Raw genomic sequence first — 21,312 nt, 5'->3', positions numbered from 1 at the left:
CCCGTCAATTCCTTTGAGTTTCATTCTTGTAAACGTACTCCTCAAGTGGGATACTTAACGCGTTACCTACAGCACTGCACGGGTCGATACGCACAACACCTAGTATTCATCGTTTATGGCTAGGACTACTGGGGTATCTAATCCTATTCACTCCCCTAGCTTTCGTCTCTTAGTGTCAGTGTCGGCCCAACAGAGTGCTTTCGCCGTTGGTATTCTTTCCGATCTCTACCAATTTCATCGCTCCACCGGAAATTCCCTCTGCCCATACCGTACTCCAGCTTGGTAGTTTCCACCACCTGTCCAGGGTTGAGCCTTGGGATTTGATGGTGGACTTAAAAAGCCACCTACAGACACTTTACGCCCCTAGCTTTCGTCTCTTAGTGTTAGTGTCGGCCCAACAGAGTGCTTTCGCCATTGGTATTCTTTTCGATCTCTACGCATGTCATCGCTCCACAGAAAATTCCCTCTGCCCATACCGTACTCCAGCTTGGTAGTTTCCACCGCCTGTCCAGGGTTGAGCCTTGGGATTTGACAATGGACTTAAAAAGCCACCTACAGACACTTTACGCCCAATCATTCCAGATAACGCTTGCAGTCTCTGTATTACTGTGGTTGCTGGCACAGAGTCAGCCGATGCTTATTCCCCATATACCGTCATTACTTCTTCTCCGAGAAAAGAAGCTCACGACTCGTAGGCCTTCTACCTCCTCGCAGCATTGCTCCATCAGGCTTTCACCCATTGCGAAAAATTCGCCGCTGCTGCCTCCCGTAGGAGTTTGGGCCGTGTCTCAGTCCCAGTGTGGCTGATCATCCTCTCGGACCAACTACTAATCATCGCCTTGGTAAGCTATTACCTCACCAACTAGCTAATCAGACGCAAGCCTCTCCTCAGGCAGATTCCTTCTTTTGCTCCTCAGCCTATGGGGTATTAGTAGCCGTTTCTAGTTGTTGTTCCCCTCCCAAGGGCAAGTTCTTACGCGTTACTCACCCGTCCGCCACTGGAAATACCGCTTCCCGTCCGACTTGCATGTGTTAAGCATGCCGCCACCGTTCATCCTAAGCCAGGATCGAACTCTTCATGAGATTCATAGTTGCATTACTTATAGCTTCCTTGTTCGTAAACAAAGCGGATTTGGAATTGTCTTTCATTCCAAGGCATAACTTGTATCCATGCGCTTCAGATTCGCCTGGAGTTCGCAATGAGATTTCAAATAAGCACTTAGAGCATCTCGGTGGGCTCTTCTAGGGCTCATCGAATTTAATTTCACTTTAATTTATTATCTCTTAATTCTAGAGTACTCAATTTAATTTCTTGATTAATTTCACAATGGAGTGTGGTCAGTGTTCTTTAATGACGAAAGTTGGTCTGTATTATCTCTTACTTAAAACTTATGTGTCATGGTCTTCCAAATAAAAGAAACCACGTTTCATGAACCAAATATTATGAGGGTTTACGTCACGTAGCCTTTTTGAAAAATGAGAAAGGATGGGAGATACAACAAGGTGATGTATCACATGGCCCTTATATATATATCAATATAATATAGGATTCGGCTAGCTGTTATTAAAATAACAGTATGTATGCTGTAGTTTAATCAACGGTCAAAATTGAATTTTTCAAAATCTCTCTTATTAAAAGCTTGTAAAAGTAAGTCAACTTTAAGATTCAATATTGATCGTTAATTAAACTATAACATACATTTAATAACAGCACGTATAACCAACAACACAGTGATCGAAGGCGACAGAATTATTGGCTGCCTATAGTACTGCTATAAAACCCCCCCGTTTGTGACTCTCTTCCTACTGTCCACTCTTGTTCGGTTGTCTCTCTCTCTCTCTCTGTCTCTCAAGGTGTCTGTGTTTTGTTTGTGTGTTTGTGTGTTCGTATGTTTTGGGTTTTCCTTTCGTCTTACAAAGATGGGTGAGGCTGTTGAGTTCTTCCACGCCAATGGGTATGCCAATGGGTTCTCAAAGAACTGTGAAGAAGACAACCAGCTCGACAATCTTCACAACTGTAGTTGGTATGAAGAACTGATTGATGATGATCTCAAATGGTCGTTTGCTTTGAATAGGTTCGTCACAAAATCTTCCGTCCATCAACACATCTCTCCAACTATGAATGTTATTCTCAAGCCCTCGACAAAAGAATTCCCGAGGCCATGCTAGATCGAGATTCATCAATATTTTCATAACCTGATTAATTTACATAACATTATTCTTTCTCAATAATTGTTCTTTAACGATGTTAATTTCTCTGTCGTGTTTGCAGGGTACTCCATAAAGGGACAAGCGAGTATCAAGACATAGCTCTCTTAGATACCAAGCGTTTTGGGAAGGTATTTGCGGTTCCATTTTATAAGTTTTTACGTCAAGGGAGTCTCGTTTTCATTTTTTACATTAATAAAGAAAAACTTATTTGTAAAATAATCTCAATTATCACCTAGCTCTAAACTACCAACCTTTGTTATTTCCATCATTTAAGTTTAAAATGTGACATTTGACTCCATTTAATTAGTAGACCCATTACAAATTATACCTCCGTTAGCATATATATGACATTAAAAAGGACAAAAAATGTCACATGCGAACATGCTTTTTAATTTGAATTATTTAAATTATCCTTGGAACTTAGTAAAAGTAAAAATAATTGAAAAAATTAAAGGGGTGGTTGTGTGCACCGCCCTAAATATGGAATAGGGTTAGTCGGCTGTCTCTTTAGATATTTTTTTAGTTGTTTTTATCTTTTAATAACATAGAGCATTTGAAAACTTAAAGTAAAAAAGGAAAAAGAAAAAAAAAATCTTCAAAGTGTGACACAAATGCGCATTTCTTTTCCATTTTAATCCAAATGTTAATGGAGGTTATAAGTTATAATGAGGTGATAGGAAGAACAGGTTATATATTTTATTTATATGGTTGTTGGCCTAAAATTTTCAAAAGAGCTGTCATTTGAGAGTGGCAAGTGGATTTCGGTAACTTTAATCTGCATTTATTTGAGATTGAGATTTGATCCTCTCTGATGCTGGTCCAGTAGTGTAGTACTATATATCATCATCTTTTTTGGGGGTTGATTGGATACAGGTTTTGGTGATTGATGGGAAGATGCAGAGTGCCGAGGTGGACGAGTTTATTTACCATGAATGCTTGATTCATCCTGCTCTCTTATGTCACCCAGAGTGAGTCTAATCCCATATGGCTAATCCCATTATTGTATATATACTGCACTTTATTTATTGTTTAATATTTAAAGAGTCCTCTTACAGAGGGATTCAATAAACACCCTAATAAAACTATTTAATACTTAAAATAGTCCTCTCTTATTTCTGAGCAAGATAATAATAAAATTATAAAAGGACGAGGTGGGGATTCAACAAACATCCTATTATATATAGTTATAACAGTGCAAAGAATTTAAACTAAACAAAAGGATTTGGTTCTATAGTTGTCGTTTTGAGAAGCAGCTATAAATGATATTTACAACCGAAAAGAATGCGCTCATGATGATTGCGAAAAAAAATACATGGGTTCATAAACTATATGATTTGTTAATTAGTCATTCACCATTGATAGAGGCTCCGGTTCATCAAAGCTAAGACACTTCTTTTTTTTTTTTTTTGTTAATGCATGGGACTTTGACAAAATGGCTTTTATTTTATTTTATTTCTTGTGCTGTCGGACTTTGTGTCGGATTATATGGCCTAAAATTTCAACTTTTTAATTATTAATTATGTGCAGCCCCAGAACTGTGTTTATAATGGGTGGTGGCGAGGGATCCGCTGCCAGGGAAGCACTCAAGCACAAATCAATGGAGAAAGTAGTTATGTGCGATATTGACCAGGTAATAATTCAGATTGGTCCCCAAAAAAAAAAAAAAAAAAAAAAACAGATCAAGTAGTTTGGAGTAGTGATTTTTAGTACACCGGCGTGCTTGGACAGTAAGCACGCCGGTGTTAAAATAATATTTAAACAGTTAAAAAATAATAATAATATTTTAACACTGGCGTGCTTACTGTTCAAGCACGCCAGTGTGATTTCAGTTTGTATTGTAGTTCTGCCAGGCCGCCGGCTTGGAATCAGATTCACTGGGAAATTGGCATTTTCCCATTTTGTTTAACGAAAAATAAATAATTAAGGAATATCCGGCCACATGGATCATCAAAATCCTTTTTGTTTTGGGCTGCGGGAAGAGGCCAGGCGGTGCTGTATCAACAAAATCTAATATATAAATTAGTTAGTGTAACGTACGTATCTTTCTCTTAATTAAAACTGAAACCGGCAATTTATTATATATAAAACCATATCTGGTAGGGTGTCGTTTAACTGATTTGGCCAACCAAGGGAGAGGGGTGGCGGTTGTTTAAATAATTAAATAGTAAACACAATTATTTAAGGAAAGTTAAGTTGCCTATATTTGAAGGTTTGTTGAAAAAAAAAAAAAAAAAAAACCTACTTCATTTTATAATCTACTGCATTTTGGTCGCTACTTGTAATGAGACAACCTTGTTTAAATGATAATTATACGGATCAATTAGGGTGACACCTCTGCAACCAACCATTTCTTTTGTGATTATTTTAATTTTTTAATAGAAATAACAAATTGTTGCAGGAGGTGGTCAATTTCTGTCGTAGATATTTGACAGTAAACCAGGAGACCTTTTGCCACAAGAAGCTTAATCTTGTTATTAATGATGCCAAGTAAGTTGTTTGCTCCTTGTTCAACTTCCCATATGGTCGAATCACACGACATTAATTATATGACATAAAGCTGACTGTAATATTTGAACAAATATATATTAAAGGGCTGAATTAGAGAAGAGGAATGAGAAATTCGATATCATAGTTGGAGATTTAGCAGACCCAGTTGAAGGAGGGCCTTGTTATCAACTCTACACAAACTCTTTCTACGAGAAAATTCTCAAACCCAAGCTCAATGACAATGGCATCTTCGTCACCCAGGTAGGCCATGTTCTTTTTGCTTGCCCCCGACAAAAAAATTACCAGAATCTGAAAAACATCATGTGTTTATAGGCTGGACCAGCAGGCATTTTCACCCACAAGGAGGTTTTCACCTCCATATACAACACAATCAAGCAGGTCTTCAAGTGTAAGTACTCTAGCTAGACTCTCTCATTCAACCCCAAACAGTCCTTTACTTGGTGAAAGGTTTAATAAAATATATCGATCGATCTCCTCTGCATGTTTGCAGATGTGATGGTGTACACAGCTCACGTGCCATCTTTTGCAGATACATGGGGATGGGTTATGGTATGTTAAGAGACGCACGCGCGCTTGTTTTGTTTGTATAATTGTGTAGAAATTAATGGATTAATTTGCTTGGTTGTTTACTTAATTAAATATATGTGTTTCAATGCAGGCCTCAGACCAACCCTTTTCTATTAATGCTGAGGATATGGACAAAAGGATTGATGCAAGAATAGATGGCGAATTACTCTATTTGAATGGTGCTTCCTTCCTCTCCTCTGCCACCATGAATAAGACGGTTTCGTTATCGTAAGTTTTGTGTGTTAAAATATTAATTAAATATATATATATATATTTTTTTTAATTTATGTTTCTATTTATTCACCTTCTATTTCAATTAAATATTTCATATATTGATTTTAGGTTGTTGAACGAAATGCATATCTACACTGAAGAAAGTGCAAGATTCATTCATGGACATGGGGTGGCTTACCGCCATTAAAGTCACAAGCTTCTTTTTTTCTTTTTTAGGGGGGTTATTGCTGTGCAAAGGAAAATCATTGACGCATTGGTTTTCAACAATGGATGTTAAGGACTTATGGATTTTATTATATGTTTCTTACAAATTCATGACGTGTGAATCTACAAGACACTTATCACACTATCCGACAAATGTGAACTATCACAATGACAGATTAGATAATACTTATTTTCATAACATGTAAATTGTTATGTTAAGTGAGTTTGTAAGAAGTTATAGTAAAAATTGTAAATGCCCCAACATTTTTTTTTGTTTTATCAGGAATATGAGGCATTCCTCCATTCAGATTTTTATAATGGAAGTAGTTTTCTCTTCTCTTTCTCTTTTTTTTTTTTTTTTTTTTTTTTTTTTTTTTTTCAAGATGTTCTTGGTTTTTATTGTTGGCAATTTTTGACACAATCCGCGAACCCGACATAAACTTAACACAAAATTAAAGGATTAGAGTTAAAGAGTGTAACCCGTTTAATTAAATGAATCGGGTTATGATTGATTTATATAATCTTATACTTATGCCTCAACACAGCTCGAATCCGACATATGACATAATGGTTGATAATTTTTGAAATGACCCACGAACCCGACACCATCCGGTATAAAATTAGAGGATTAAAATTAAAAGGTTTAACCTGTTTAATTAAATGAGTCAGATTATAATTCAACTCGAAACCGGCACACGAACACAAATTGCCACTGGTTCCTAGTTTTCATTGTGCGAATGAAATTCCTCCGTTCCAGCAGAGACGTATGTGTTTGAACTAAGTATATATGTATGCTATGTGCCAATGGCCCAATTAAGTGAAAGACATTAAATTTCCAAATTTAAAAGTTTCATGGCAATAATATTAATAGGAAGAAGAAGAGCTGCATAATACTAACACAAACCCCATAAACCAAAAACAACAAAGTGAAGATCGAGTAGCAAACAAATCAAAGCTTCTACTCAGCTCCGCTTAACGGGATCGAAGTTGGAAACGCCAATAACAGCTCCAACAATCGCCGAGATCACCACTCCGCCGGAAACGATGCTGAGCAAGAAGTTCTTGAGAGATGGGGAGAAGCCTGCTGGCCCCGCTGCCTCCGCCACCTCTGGTATCACCATTGCGGCTGTCAGAGCGATGGCCGTTAGGCCTGTAACCGCCTTTTCCTTAAGAGATGCCTGCACCCCAAGCTTGCCTTTGGAGGACTCTGGCTTCACAAACATACGCTTCTTTGATGGCATTATTGGTAATGGCTTAAAGAAGGACTCGGAGCTCGGCCGGTTTAGCTTGCTCCGGGCGGCAGAAGTTATCGGCAAAGCCATTGAAACGGAAGCAGCCATTTTCTGAGTGCAACTTTTTTGTTTCCTTTTTCGTGTAGTGTTTGCTTGGTGTGCGATGGACTGTGTTGGTTTAGATAGACAAATGAAGGGACGAGGATGGAAGGTGGAAATTAGAGATTTGTGGGTTACGTGTCGCTTGGAGGTTGTCCTACATGGCAGATTCTCCACATGGGTTTGGAGGATAAGGTTATCCTCCTAGCTTGATCCAATAGAATTAGATTTAGGGTTAGGGCTTGGAGATAATGGTTGGCTATTTACATGTCAAATGAAGTGATTAGGAGGTGGAATTCTCATCAACTGATGCGATTTGTTTTTACTAAAACAAATATTTAAGGCACTTTGTAATTTATTACAAGTAGTTGCAATTGAGTTGTCAAACCATGCATATCATATTAATTTCTCCCTAAAATTTAAAGTTTATTGATCTACTCTTTAAGATTTGTTATCAAATAAATTAAAATCTTAGAGAGTTTACTTTAAGAAGTGATTTGATTAAAAAAAAAAAGAAATGATACCTGAGATACCTCTAAGTCAATTTTCCCCAAAAATTAATACCTTAACGTTTAATTCTAGTGCTCTTTGAGTTTAAATAAAATAAAATAAAAAAGAATTCAAATGATATCTTAGTTTTTAAAACCCAATTAGCGATCGAGTAAAAAAAAAAAAAACAAAAAAAAGTTATAAGGTGAATCTTCATGATAGTTGTCAATCTAGAAAGATGGGATTATTGGGATAAGACCATGAAACATGAAAGTGGGTGAAAGTGTGCGAGACATGTCTCCACTAAAAGATTTGATGTGATTCACGTATCATCTCATCTAAATGTTTTAAATAGTTTAATATTCACTATTTTAGAATATTATCAATATTCTTTATTTTAGGCCTTTATTATATTTCTTTGTAGGTCTATTTCTTCCTTATTTAGTCTAGAGTTTTCTTGTTCACAACTTTTAATTCTCCTATAAATATCACTTATTTTAATTCCTTTGCAGCTTCTCTTGCTATTTGCTGCTTGTTGGTTTTATGGGTTCTTGTCTCCCTGATCTGTACTGCATATTCGGCTTCAGCCTCTTTTTAGAGATTGTTGCTGGTTCCTAGTGAGAGTTTGGATATGCTTGCTTTAATCTGTGCTAATTTTACTTCTGAAATCGCCTCGTGCAGTCATTTGAGAGGATCGAATCACTTGTTTGATCCATTTTCTACCATTTGTTTATATTTTCGCACTGTTATTTTTTGTTTTAAGTCTGTTGTTGGAGAGCTCACTCCATTTTCATTTTTAGGATTGTCCACTAACTTTTCCTTACGGATAAGAGTGAAAATTATCCCTCACTAACCCTTTTTCCTTATTCAATTAAATTTTTTTTTAAAATGTAACCCTTTTCTTTCCTTCCATATATCCTATTACATATTTCTACATCATGTATAAATGGGAATAGCTACAAATGAATAAAATAATAGCTACATCAATAACCTATTCCTAAGAATAGATATTCCATGAGGATAACTATTCATTTACAAAGAGAAATATATATTCTTCTAAAAAATGAGAAGAATAGTTATTTACAGAGGAATACATAATTTTTTTTCAAAAAAAAATTACAAATGTTTTTTTTTTTCTCTCAAACTAAAAAAGAAAAAGAAAAAGACAAAAAAAATGAAAATGTTGATTTCTATGGGTGGCTGGGTGGTCGGTTAGCCACAGCAGAACCTTGAGGTGGTGCGACCACCCATGGTGCATTTGGGGTAGCCAAAACCACCTTCAGAGCCTATCAAGAGTAGTCATGGCCACTCCAGAGCACCTCAGGGGTCCTCCTCAAGGCACTTTGGGGATGGTCGCACCACTCTCAACTACTATAATGGGGTGGTCAGTCACCCACTAAATTCCTAGGTTTAAGGCTTTTTTCTTAAAAAAAAAAAAAAAAAAAAAAAAAAAAAAAAAAAAAGAAAGAAAGAAAGAAAGAAAGAGATAATGTTTATATTTTTGTAATTTTGGTTCAATTTAAACTAAGGGTTAAATACCTCATACCCCCTTAGGGTTTGCTAACTTTATTTTTTTTCTCCTGGGGTTTTAATAAAGGACCAATTTAGTCCATCCGTTAGTTGACCGTTAAGACTGACACGTGGACCAATCAGATGTTGACACGTGGCATCTATTTAATTTTTTTTTAAATTAAAAAAAAGAAAGTATAATTTTTTTTTAAAAAAAGAAAAGGAAAAAACTGGGGGTGGCCTTGGGCTCCTCGGTCACCCCCAAATGGCCAAGGGGGTGGCTCGGCCACCCCCAGTCTTTTCCTTTTCTTTTCTTTTTTTTTTTTTTAAATTAAAAAAAAAATTAAATAGGTGCCACATGTCAACATCTGATTGGTCCACGTGTCAGTCTTAACGGTCAACTAACGGATGAACTATATTGGTCCTTTATCAAAACCCCAAGGGGGTCCTGTGATAAAAATGAAACCCCAGGGAGAAAAAAATAAAGTTGGTAAACTTTAGAGGAGTTTGAGGTATTTAACCCTTAAACTAAAGCATATATATTATTAACAAACTAAAGAATACAAATAGCTATTCAATTCTACTATCCTCCATTCTCAGTAATAACTATTTCTTGTCCTAACAGAATACTCATTCTGCATGCCAAATGAGACCTTATATGTATCAATACGGTTGAATGGAAATACCCTCATACATATTTCGCTCTCTTTAAATCAGTTCTATCACTTCCACACAATCCACGCCATAAGTCTTTCGTAGTTCAAAATCATCTAGGAAATTAAATTATCTACACTACAGCTCTAACACCTAGGAAATAAGAAAATACAAAATAACACAGAAAAAAGAATTATATATGTTTTTTTCCCTAAACAAATCAGCCTTGTCAGGATGTCCAGTCTGCTGAGCTTCATTACTGATTCAATGCCTTTTTGAGAGTACGAAGCTCCCTAAGGACCCAAACCCTGGAAACTCAACACATTACTACAACTCAAATTTAAGATAACATATTCCCAACACACACACACACGCAAAAACACAAATCCTGTCCAGTCAACTTTCTAGCTGCATTGCCTTCAAGCTAAACAAATATTAAAGACTTCTGTTTCAATAATTTTAACTCTAAACTGTTCAATTGCACCCATCTTTGAGGAGGTCCCCCATATTCCTTAAATAAAATTATCTGAAATTTCACATTTAATTGAAGATCCATAGTGAGCAAGGGCTTTAAACAATGCGGATTAGTACGGCACGGACTTCTGCTTATCTCAGTTGATTTGATAGTCAAGAGAAGCTCATAACTCTAAACTGTTCAATTACACCCATCTTTGAGGAGGTCCCCCATATCCTTAAATAAAATTATCTGAAATTTCACATTTAATTGAAGATCCATAGTGAGCAAGGGCTTTAAACAATGCGGATTAGTACGGCCGTGGACTTCTGCTTATCTCAGTTGATTTGATAGTCAAGAGAAGCTCATAAACGCAGTTGACATACACAAATTCATGCATTTGGTATAACATGCAGTGGTAATGGAATGCCACTAGAAAACTAGTAACTCAAGTCCCACATATCCAACCCAAATCTAAATTGCAGATCCACTCTAACATATATAACATTGGCTGCATGGCCAACTGAAATGTGATATCAATTATACAAATTAATCTCCTCAGAAGAGGAAGAAAAGGAACGTACTTGGAGATTATAAAAGCCATCTGAATTGATGAGCAAAAATCATCTGTTGGTTGCATTTGTTGTTTCAGACCCAGGATTGGCAAGATGAACTGCTTGGGGCAGGAGATTGTATTTGATATTAAGCTCCTCAAAAATCCTTTTTATCTCCATAACTAATTCTGTTCTTCGCCTGGTCTTCTCTCCCACGTCTTGAAAGTTTATTGTGTGGAAGACAAAGAGGCCCATCTTTATCTTATTTACATTTTCGATCTCCTTCACCGCCAAATTGTGGTTAGCATGCCAGTGTTGTGGATTTTTCTCCAAAAACCTGACCAAACAAAAGCAAACAGGAAAAAGGTTAAGGCAAAAGATACATATTTATGGAAGAACTTAGTAGTATCAAGATGAATTCAGGCTCTTAAATAAAGATTGGGTGTTGTTATATCACTCTCTCTACCAATCAACTCAGGTTATATTAGAAAAACTGATTCCTTTGTGATGCCTGTTTAGTTTGAAACCTCTATCAATTCTTTACAGTTTATTTTTTTCCTGACTATAGGTTTACACTTGAGTCAGGCATCACAAAGGAATCACAAGTCCCCATTTTCTAAGGGAGATGATAAACAAACTCTGGATCATCAGGCTCCTCCATTAGAGTGTTGTTAAATCTCAGATAATGGTAGAGTAGAAAGAGACTATGCAAATCAAAATCAGAACTATAAAGAATTGATTTTTCACTGTGATTTCTCCTAGGAGATGGAAATTTGACGTACTGGATTATGAAACTGATATAGAACTGAAACTATGATACCTAAATTGATGTAGAACAAAAACTCTGATACCAAAATTTGATGCACAACAAAACTGTGTCGTGCACCTCGTGAGTACCCATGAGTCCATGACACATATTTTCCATTTGAACCTGTCATAAAAATTTGGGGGGTTTAGGATTTTAAAAAATTAGGGTTTTAAAGAAAGCATTGGTCTAAATTTCAAAGATTTCCTAGAAAATTGTTGGAAATTTCAAAGGAAAACATAAATGAGAAAGACAAACCTAAGCATCACACCTAGGATTTCGTGACATCACACCTCGGATAAGGTTGCATCACACAATCCACAAGGCAATAGTTAATGGAATTTTTATTCTTCAATCATGATCATCGAAGAAAATCCTTACATCTTTAATTATAGGCATCTAATGCCTAACCCTAATGGACTTGGACTCCTTGGCTTCAACTACTAAGCCTAAACCAAATAACTAGTGAAGCCTAATACAAAAATAAAACCTAACTAGACTTTGAAACTAAATTATACAAGCTCCCAAGTAGGCTCCACATCATTTAGCATATGCTAAATTAAAGTTGGGCCTTGGAAGCATCTTTTCTATGCCTTTTATAAACTTTATAAGGGTGCTTCCATTTGTCTCCATCATCTCTCCCCGGTTTGAGACAACTCAGACCTTGACGAGTTAAGGGCATGAAATCGGGTTGAGGCGTTGGAACTTAGTATCAGTGATCCAAGTACAATACAAAAGTAGACACCCATTTCATTTGATGAGATACCTTTGATGGCCCCCGCTTCCATTAGTAGAGACGAGTTGATGATCAATAACATCTTCAATCTCTCCCTCCACACAGGGTGCTGGAGGGAGTTTAACAACAATAGCATCATTAGGTTCATCCTCATCATGCCCTCGGCATAAAGTGAGATCTTCAATATTGAAGAGATTACTTATACCCATATGTTCCGGCACGTCAAGAACTAATCCTCTTCAAATGGAAGTAAGAGCCAGCACACTTTGAATGAAACTTCTTATACACGCCTTTCGGATATCTTTCATTCTTAGTTCGACCCATCACCATATTTGATTCCTTGAATTCAATAAACGTTCTCCAAACCAAAATGTGCTGTGTAGCTCTCGATGCTGATTGCAATCTTATATTGCACATCATCATGTATCTCACACATATGTTTTGCAAAAGCATCAACTTCTACACTAGGGTGCGCTTGAATAAGTAAAGGAACCAAATCAATTGGCTTCCTAGGAAGTAAACCCCATTACACTCTCGAAGGGGCTACAACCTGTAGACCAAAATTCAACCATAGGAAGTATTTGATGCCAATCAACATGGTCTCTACAAAGTTTTGTAATAAAATATAAAATTAAAGAGAGTATTGCAAAAGATACCAAAAGGAAAGGGAGATAAGAGATTTGGAGTTGTTCAGCCTTAGAGGCCTACATCCACCACTGGAATTTCACCAAGCGCTACATTTTGCTTTTATTCAACTTAATATGCTTACAATAAAAAATTCCCTAGTTACAGGGAAATTGTGGTAGGTAGAGAGAATACAAGAAAGGTAATCAACTCCCAGAGATTTGATTACTATACACAACTATGGTAATTTGGTAAATAGTTCAAAAGGAAAATTGAACCAAACCCAATATGGAAAATTTCTATATTCTAACACCCCCACCTAAAATTCAAGGTGGAAACTTGAGTTTGGAAAGGAAATAATTTAATTTATTTATTCTGAAAGGGATCTAGTGCAACAAGGACCAATGTTTGAACGTGAGGTCAGCCTTCTTATCTGTTGATGAAGCTTATGAGAATTCTGTGCAGCAGGAACAAAAGCTCGGATGTGAGCATGGACGGGGCTTGAATTAAGTGCAACGCAAAGCCAATTCTGGGTGTAAGACCAAGAGGTGGATGATAGTCAGTGGCTGGAGGTGACGATCGGACAATGGTAGAAACTGGGCCGACTATGGGCAAACTATAGGCTGAAAACAAAGCCGAGAATGGGTCAACTTTGGGCCAAAAGACAGGTCATTTATCTCCAAAAGCTTAGGCTAATAAGAATGGGTGAATGTAATCCTTTAATTAATATTCTAACACTCCTCACGTGTAGGCTCAAAATCCTCTTTAATAAGTAAGCCTAACATGTAGAATATTTAATAGAAATAGATTCGAATGACGGAAACAAGGTTCGAACTCAAAATCAGACTCTGATACCATGTAAAGTTTTGTAATAAAATGTAATATTAATGAGAATGTTGGGGAAGATAGCAGAAGGAAAGAGAGACAAGAGATTTGAAGTGGTTCAACCTTAGAGGCCTACAGCTACCACTCCCAAGGGCTACATTTTTCTCTTACTCAATTTGATATGTTTATAATACAAAAGTCTCTATTTATAAGGGAACTGTGGTAGGTGAAGAGAATAGAAGATAGATAATCAAATCTTTAGGATTTGATTACAACACACAATTATTGTAAAGAGTTCAATAAGGAAATTAAATCAAATCCAAAATGGAAAACTCCTATATTCTATCAATCTCCAACAAGTCATCAAAGGAGATCACCCAAACTTCAATTAACAACTTCTGTTCACTCATTAGTTTGGGGATGAAAAGAAGAAAACTCCAGCCTTGTATTTAGAAATTTCCATAAAATCCTCAGAAAGTAACTCATAAACTTCACATCACAATCCGAGATGATGGTTTTAGGCAGCCCATGAAGTCAAATAACTTCTTCAAAGAAACATTAAGCAATATGGACAGCATCAGACATCTTCAAACAAGGAATAAAGTGAGCCATCTTTAAATATCGATCCACCACCACAAAAATAGAATCATGACACAAAAGGGTTCTTGGCAATCATAGGACAAAGTCCACACTTAGATCTTGACATGGTTTATGGGCAATTGGTAATGGCATGTATAAACCCGTATTTTTTTTTCCTACCCTTTGATATCTAAGTACAACACAGGGAGACAACTCTTGCCACATCTAGTTTTACAAATAATAACGATCCCCAAACATTGTGATGGTCTTATATCTCCCAAAATGACCTGCTCCTTTAGAAAGTATTTCCCAAAGCCGAGTTCACGTGAAGAGATAGCCCTCATGAAAGGAATAATCAGAATATGCAGCATACTGTGTCCAGCCATTAATCAAAATATATAATGGTAAAATCCTTGTAAGATGGGTAGTCTCTCTTAAGCGAATCAAAGCACACAACTTGAATAGACATCAAGGAAAAGATAAATACCACTTGACTCAACGCATCAGCTGGCTTGTTCTCAACACCAACCTTATGTTGATAACAAAAGTGTACTCATGGTCAGAGTACAACAGAAACTCCTTGGAATGAGATAAAGAAGTTAATAATGAAGTGCTTGAACCACACCATAGAATTCTTTGCATAGGTGGAGTACTTTTGTTTGGCTTTATTTAAATTCTAGTTGAAATAACCAATGGGGTGGCCTTCTTGACCAAACACCTCCAATTCCAACATGTGATGCGTCAACAAGCCACCTCAATACTAGAGGTTCAGTCATTATTTTCTTTATCTCTTCATAAGCTCGTGATGCTGCCATGGTCCAAATAAATTGTCCCCTCTTCATGCAATTGGTGATAGGCACAACGATAGTGCTCAAATTTAGAATAAAACGCCTATAGAATGTGGCCAAATCATGAAAGCTACAAATTTCATTCAAAGGAGAGGGAATTGGCCATTCTCGAATAACTTTGACTTTATCTGGATCAACTTCCACACCTTTGGAAGAAATAAAAAAGCCTAAAAACACCAGATTATGACTCATGAAGGAACACTTCATATTTTTGTAAAGAACTCTCATGACTTGTTGGAGATGAAAGAGATGATCCTCATTGGTCTTACTATAGATTAAGATATCATCAAAATAAAAAACTAAAAAGTGACAAATGAAAGGCTGAAATACCTAGGTAATAAAAAGCATATATGTGCTAGGTGCATTGGAAAAACCATCTTTTGCCTTGAAAGCAGTCTTCCACTCATCTCCAAGTCTTATGCGTATTTGATCATATCCACTCTTCAAATCTATCTTCAAAAAGATAATAGAACCAGTCATCATGTCTAACATATCATCCGGCCGTGGGATAGGAAACCGGTACTTTATGGTAATTTTGTTGATAGCACAACTATTGGCACACATACACCAGGTACTATCTTTCTTCGGTGCAAGCAAAGCAGGGAAACCATATGGACTTAAAACTATTGCAAATAAAACCCCTGGACAGCAGCTCATCCACCTGTCTTTTCAACTCAGCATGCTCACTTGGGTTCATGCGATATGTTGGAAGACTAGACAATTGGGACCCCAGTACAAGATCAATTGCATGCTGGAACTACATATAGGAGGGAGTTCATTAGGCAACTCTTCTGGCGCTATATCACAAAATTTAGACAACAATTTTCTGCATTTATAAAGGCATACTAGATTCAAAACCATATGTAGATTTCTTCACTTCTATGGTCACAATGGCATAAATAACATTAGATTCCTTGCTTTTGATTTCAAACTGCTTCTTTGAAAGTAGGTCAGAAGACTTTTTCTCATTTTTAACAATACCTTTTGTGGCATGACTCCTCATATTTCTTTGGGTAAATTACACTTTGCCCCTCAAACTATCACCTCATTGTACTCATACCTCCAAAATTTGACTCACTACAACTCCCTCCTATGAAATACAATATTGTTCCGAGTTGCACTGCAGGTCAAATTGGGTCATTAAAGTTGACAGAATCCATCACACATAGGTCTCACGTGGCGTAGACTCTTATACACAATACAAAATATTTTGTAGGGTAAATTACACTTTGTACCCCTCCCCTCAAACTACCACCCCATTTGCACTCACATTTCTAAAGTTTGATTCACTGCATCTTGCCCCACACACGTGACATGTTTTCCATCTACATTTAACAACCTAATCTACCTAGGATGCAACTTGGAACAAAATGGTCAAGTTACAGTGAGACCAAGTTTAGAGGTGTGAGTGCAGATGGAGTTGTAGTTTAGGGAGGGGTACAAAGTGTAATTTACCCTGTTTCTTGATTTCAGCATTAGATATAGGCCTTAAGACAAAGCCAAGGTCGACCAAGAAGGATATGTGCGACTTTCATGAGAGTCACTTCACATAATATAGAATCACTATAAGTACAACAAGAAAAAGAAACAAGACAAGTTGAGTTACCGGAATAAAGGTGTTATCAATCCATGTTACTTTGTATTGTATGGTTGAGGGAGTGGTTCAATTGGAAGCTTAAGGTGATAAATCCTACACGCTGGCACAACATTCATGCAGCTTTCACCATCAACAATAGGTTTCTAAGTTTGATTTCCACATCGGACCAGCTTTTGAAAAACAATAGTAGTTAGAATGCGCCTAACAAGAAAGGAAAGAAGCATCTTATTCGTCTTCCTCCAAATCATTAATGGTACATACTCCATAATTAAATGAAGTCTCTTCAATGGCAACCTCTTGTGGTTTTCCCTCTTCCTCTTCTTTCATCTTATTATGTAAATTATTCCTCTTTGGACTTTGATAAGCCATATGTCCTAGTCACCACCAGGGCTGTCATTGGGTCAGTCCAAACCAATCCACCCAACACTTCTGACTTGTACTGACAAGGTTTGGCTGGCTTTCCTCTTCTCCCAATCAATTGGTTGGTAGGGAAAAGGGATTTCTGAAACAGACAGGTTGGGAGTTGGGTTTAGGGGGTCGGTAAACCAAAGAGGCATATCCAACCTAACTCACTCTTGTCTCTCACACAAATGCCATTCTAGAAGCCTCTCCCTCTCGGTGATGAGTGTGGCCTTGGTTTTGATAAGAATGCATCTTCTTCCAAAGCCACACCTATCCACCAAGGGAAGATCAATTTTGTGCTTCCTGTTTGTGTTTGATGATCTTAGTCCTAAGGATGTGGATAAGGTGAAGGATGTCTTAGGTGGTAGACAAAGGGAATAGTGTTAGGGTTGCCTTAAAGTCTAAGGTTGAGGGTATCAACCCTCATAGGAGACAACCCCCGCAAAGGTTTGTCCCTAAATGTTATCACTGTGGTAAAATGAATAACTTTCAACCTCATTGTTACCAATTTATTTCTAGCCAACCTAAAAGAGAGAGTCCCCCTCCTAGGACTAATCTAGATAAGCTTGTCATAATGATGAAAGATGTTGAGTCTAGGCTGGACAAGCTAGATGTTTCACAAGATGTTCCTAGAGGGAATATGAACATGCTTAGAAGAGGGGTTGTTACTCACCCTTTGAGGGGGAGTGTACATCTAAGTTGAAGTTACTTCTAGTAGGAATAAATCTGCAACACCTTTTTGATGCTCAGACAACTTGCTTTAAAAGAACATAATTGCACTAGATTATGCCCAATTTATCTATTTCCCCCAATTTTACTTTTAAAAGCCAATAAGCACAAAGACATTAGTTTCAAATTATCATAATAGTCTCACATAATTGCATCATTATTTATAATTAAAGGAAGAGCAAGGGTTTAGTTAACTTACTTCTTAATTTTATCTTTCAGCATCCCAATCCTCTCTGCTGGTGTCATAAAATCAATCGAGAATTCAACAGAATCGCCCATATTAGGGCTTCTGTAGTAATTGCTGATGGGTTTCGTGGCCAAAACTGAATTTGGATAATATACCTTTTCAAAATCGAGCTTAAGGAAGACTGTTGTTAAAATGTTCATCTCTTCAACCATCATCTGTCAAGGACCAGATATCAAACAGAGTTAATGAAGTATTCGCCTCACGATGAAATACATTGAAAGGAGAAAGAAGAAAAAAAGGTTCTTTGTAGGTTACCGTAACACCATCAATGACACATCGATCGCCAACATCAAATGGATGCATTACAAAGACAAATATAATAGCTTCAAATATAGTCTTGCAGGTATTTCCAAACATAAAAGCCGCCACAACAAGCTGTGACGAGAGAAAGACAAGAACTTTTGTTGTTGCAATTTCCATCAAAAGAAGCCACACAAGAATGGTCACAACAATCAGGATCACTGTCACGAGTTTGTTTAACTGCTTGACAGCAGTCTTGGTGTCATTTAAAGCATGTGCTAGTGCTTTGCGGCCTTTGTAAACCTTCACCTGCACAATCACAGATATGAATGAAAAAGTTTTCCCACTGCCAAAGTTTTCCGTCGCTGTTACATTTAGTAACATGGCTCTCTACGTTGAACACCTCCTAAGTTCGTCAACTCTTTTTACTGTATTTCTTTGGTAGAAACCCATACAGGTTAACCTTGAGAAACACCATGTTGCGACAACTGAAAACCGATGCATAATTATGAAATGGTGTTTCCAATGTCTTGCAGTTACATGAAAGATTTGAGCAAACAGAATAATCAACTAGACACATCAGAAACTTCAAAATTTTTGTTATCTCTGTATTGTCACCTAAAAGATTAAGAAAACAGAAAGTAAATTTGGAACACAAGCATAGGTTATCAACCTCTCTTTTGACTTCCCTAGTTACAATATGCTTCTTATATGCTTTCTCAAAGTATACAAGGTGAAAAACTTTTGCAGTTTCCGTGTTGCATATCCTAGTGACCAAGAAAGAGTATTCGGGGACTACAAGCATGATATGAGCACAGAGATTCAAAAGACAACAAAAGAAACTGCAAACCGAACTGAAACTTTAAAAGTACAAAAGGAAATTGTCTTACCACCCAGTCTGTAAGATCTTTTCTGTCAATCCTTCCTGTCTCTCCTCCTTCCAACAGTGGAAACACAAGATCCACTTCTTCCTTAATCATGAATCTCATAAGGTCGTCTTCATCAATGTACCTACTCATAAATATAATATTTCGATAAAAGACCAATATAGAGAGGAAAGGACTAGGACATCAGGAAACTTCTCTTAAATGTAGATTTTCTCACTTGCAACCAGGCTGAGCGACATTCCTGAAAATGTGATAGGCAGCGGCAGTTGCTTCCATCTCATTGGTAATCTCCTTATCTGTCTGCTCACCACCTTCGTCATCCACGCTCTCATCTAGTGCATTCGAGATTGTGGATAGCCCTGAACTCATCACTGCATCAACCAACATCTTCATGGTCCAAGCAGAAACCTTTTCTTGTTTCATCTTATGAAGTTTCCCCATATCGATTACCTCTTTCTCCTTCTTTCCTTTACTCTTCTTTGTATTCCTGAAGCTCAACTGTCCAGTGCTCGCTGTTCTCCCAACCCTCTCAGCCTCCTCTATAAGGGGAGGCCCCGAAAGGGTCTGAAGTACATACTGATGGAAGATTGATTCCTGAATTCTATCAAAGAAGGTGTTCACATGGAAATTCGATGCCAATATCTTTAGCAACAAAGTCTTCAATAACCACAAAAATGCTCCAACTAAAAGTGAAACAAGAGTCCAGGTAATATAACTCAGAACCTTGGTGGCAGTCTTGGATCGCTTAATCCCGCGATTGAAAAGCAATTCCCATGTAAGAAGAACCAAACTCAACCAAATAAAGACCTGAACACTCTTCTTCAACCCATGAACAAAATACAGCACCTTCTTCCTTAGCAAAAAGTTCCTTTCAATCAAGAACACAATCACATGCATAAACCAATTGGTAACCAACATTCCCGAAAAGATCACCATCACAAGCACCCACCATTTCCAAAACTCCAAACTCCACACCGCGACAGTCTTCAATCTCTCGGCAGTTAAGCTAGCCACTAAGCACCCCAAAATGCACACAAACGCAATTAGCTCAACCAAAGCCTTAGTCTTCACTTTCCTATGCTTCTCTTTATTCAATTTCACCTTCTTGTAAATCTCTTCATCCTCATCGTGCCCCGGAGACGCCATCAACGGCGTCTTCGGAGTAATCGACGCCGTTCTAGTAGTGCTCCTTGACATTTTGTTATTAGGCGACGCCACATTAAAAGAATTCCTATAAGGCGAGCCGGCGCCAGTTTGTTCTTGCAAAGCCGAACCATTCTCATCAAACATATTTCCGTAAGTAGCATAAGGTTGTTCCCCAAATCTTGATTTCGGTTTGGAATACACTGACCTTGCCAGAGACCGTCTTCGTGTAAGGTTCTCATTGGTGGTCGGAACTTTAGGAGGCTTATTGGGGCTGGGACTGAACCTCGAGATCTCCGGCGACGGGCAGCTAACTGGGACCGATTTTGAGAAGTCAGTAGTCGACTCAGTGGACGGTTTGAGAGGCGACTCCACCCGGCTTTGCTTCCAGGATTCAGAGGCTTTGGGAGAAGACCCCTTTGCGTCTTTGATCTCTGGGATTTCAAGAACCACTTGGCCATCGTTTGGGGCCTTGTTTTCCACCATGCTCACTTCGCCGCCTCTTAGAGCTGTCTGCTTAGCATCCATCGGTCAAAAGCCCCGGCGCATCAAACGCACCAAGCTAGTGAGTCACCGTATCAGAATCAAACTTAAATATACGCACTTTTCGGTTGTTGAGTGAATTAAAACTTCTTGAATATTCATTCCTGCGATCTCCTTTCGCAGTTTCACCTTCAATAAATGCCTGCCCAGAAAAACAAAACAAAAAAGAGAGAAAAAGATTACCAAATCCTCAGTATCAAAACTAAACTTAATTTCGCGCCAAAATACTGTGAACAAAAACTTTAAAAACAAACATATGTATATGGGTAACTGACTTTACCGGAAAATTTCTTGTCTCACAAGATATGTGAAAGAAACCCTTTTTGGGTAAGTGCCATTCAGGGTTGCCCAGCACGGGAAAATAGGCCAAAAAGAAAACCTTAATGGTGGGG

General features: G+C 37.5%; 3 protein-coding genes and 1 pseudogene across 3 annotated transcripts; 1 reads left to right on the top strand and 3 right to left on the bottom strand.

Moving 5' to 3' along the window:
• Positions 1–1,078, bottom strand: part of LOC148584656 (18S ribosomal RNA) — a 1,687-nt pseudogene extending 609 nt beyond the window's left edge.
• Positions 1,079–1,835: 757 nt separating this feature from the next.
• On the top strand, positions 1,836–6,061 carry ACL5 (S-adenosyl-L-methionine-dependent methyltransferases superfamily protein). The gene is made up of 10 exons (XM_059598545.2): positions 1,836–2,075; positions 2,273–2,339; positions 3,085–3,179; positions 3,739–3,841; positions 4,610–4,698; positions 4,803–4,959; positions 5,032–5,107; positions 5,210–5,268; positions 5,378–5,514; positions 5,629–6,061. Exons 1-10 carry the CDS (start codon positions 1,921–1,923, stop codon positions 5,705–5,707), a joined length of 1,017 nt encoding a protein of 338 aa, XP_059454528.1. The 5' UTR covers positions 1,836–1,920; the 3' UTR covers positions 5,708–6,061.
• A 476-nt stretch (positions 6,062–6,537) lies between these two features.
• Positions 6,538–7,132, bottom strand: LOC132184858 (uncharacterized). The gene has a single exon (XM_059598638.2). The coding sequence runs from the start codon at positions 7,062–7,064 to the stop codon at positions 6,687–6,689; it is 378 nt and encodes a 125-aa protein (XP_059454621.1). The 5' UTR covers positions 7,065–7,132; the 3' UTR covers positions 6,538–6,686.
• Positions 7,133–10,065: 2,933 nt separating this feature from the next.
• Positions 10,066–21,312, bottom strand: LOC132183810 (mechanosensitive ion channel protein 10). Its single transcript, XM_059597244.2, has 6 exons — positions 21,201–21,312; positions 19,452–21,062; positions 19,238–19,358; positions 18,363–18,656; positions 18,060–18,262; positions 10,066–11,052 (listed from the first exon to the last, which is right to left on the bottom strand). Exons 2-6 carry the CDS (start codon positions 20,903–20,905, stop codon positions 10,785–10,787), a joined length of 2,340 nt encoding a protein of 779 aa, XP_059453227.1. The 5' UTR covers positions 20,906–21,062; positions 21,201–21,312; the 3' UTR covers positions 10,066–10,784.

Source organism: Corylus avellana, chromosome 7, assembly GCF_965113065.1.
Source record: "Corylus avellana chromosome 7, dhCorAvel1.hap1.2, whole genome shotgun sequence".
Lineage (NCBI taxonomy): Eukaryota > Viridiplantae > Streptophyta > Magnoliopsida > Fagales > Betulaceae > Corylus > Corylus avellana.
The sequence above is the reverse complement of the archived record's forward strand: the minus strand, read 5'-3'. Positions and strand labels throughout refer to the sequence as shown.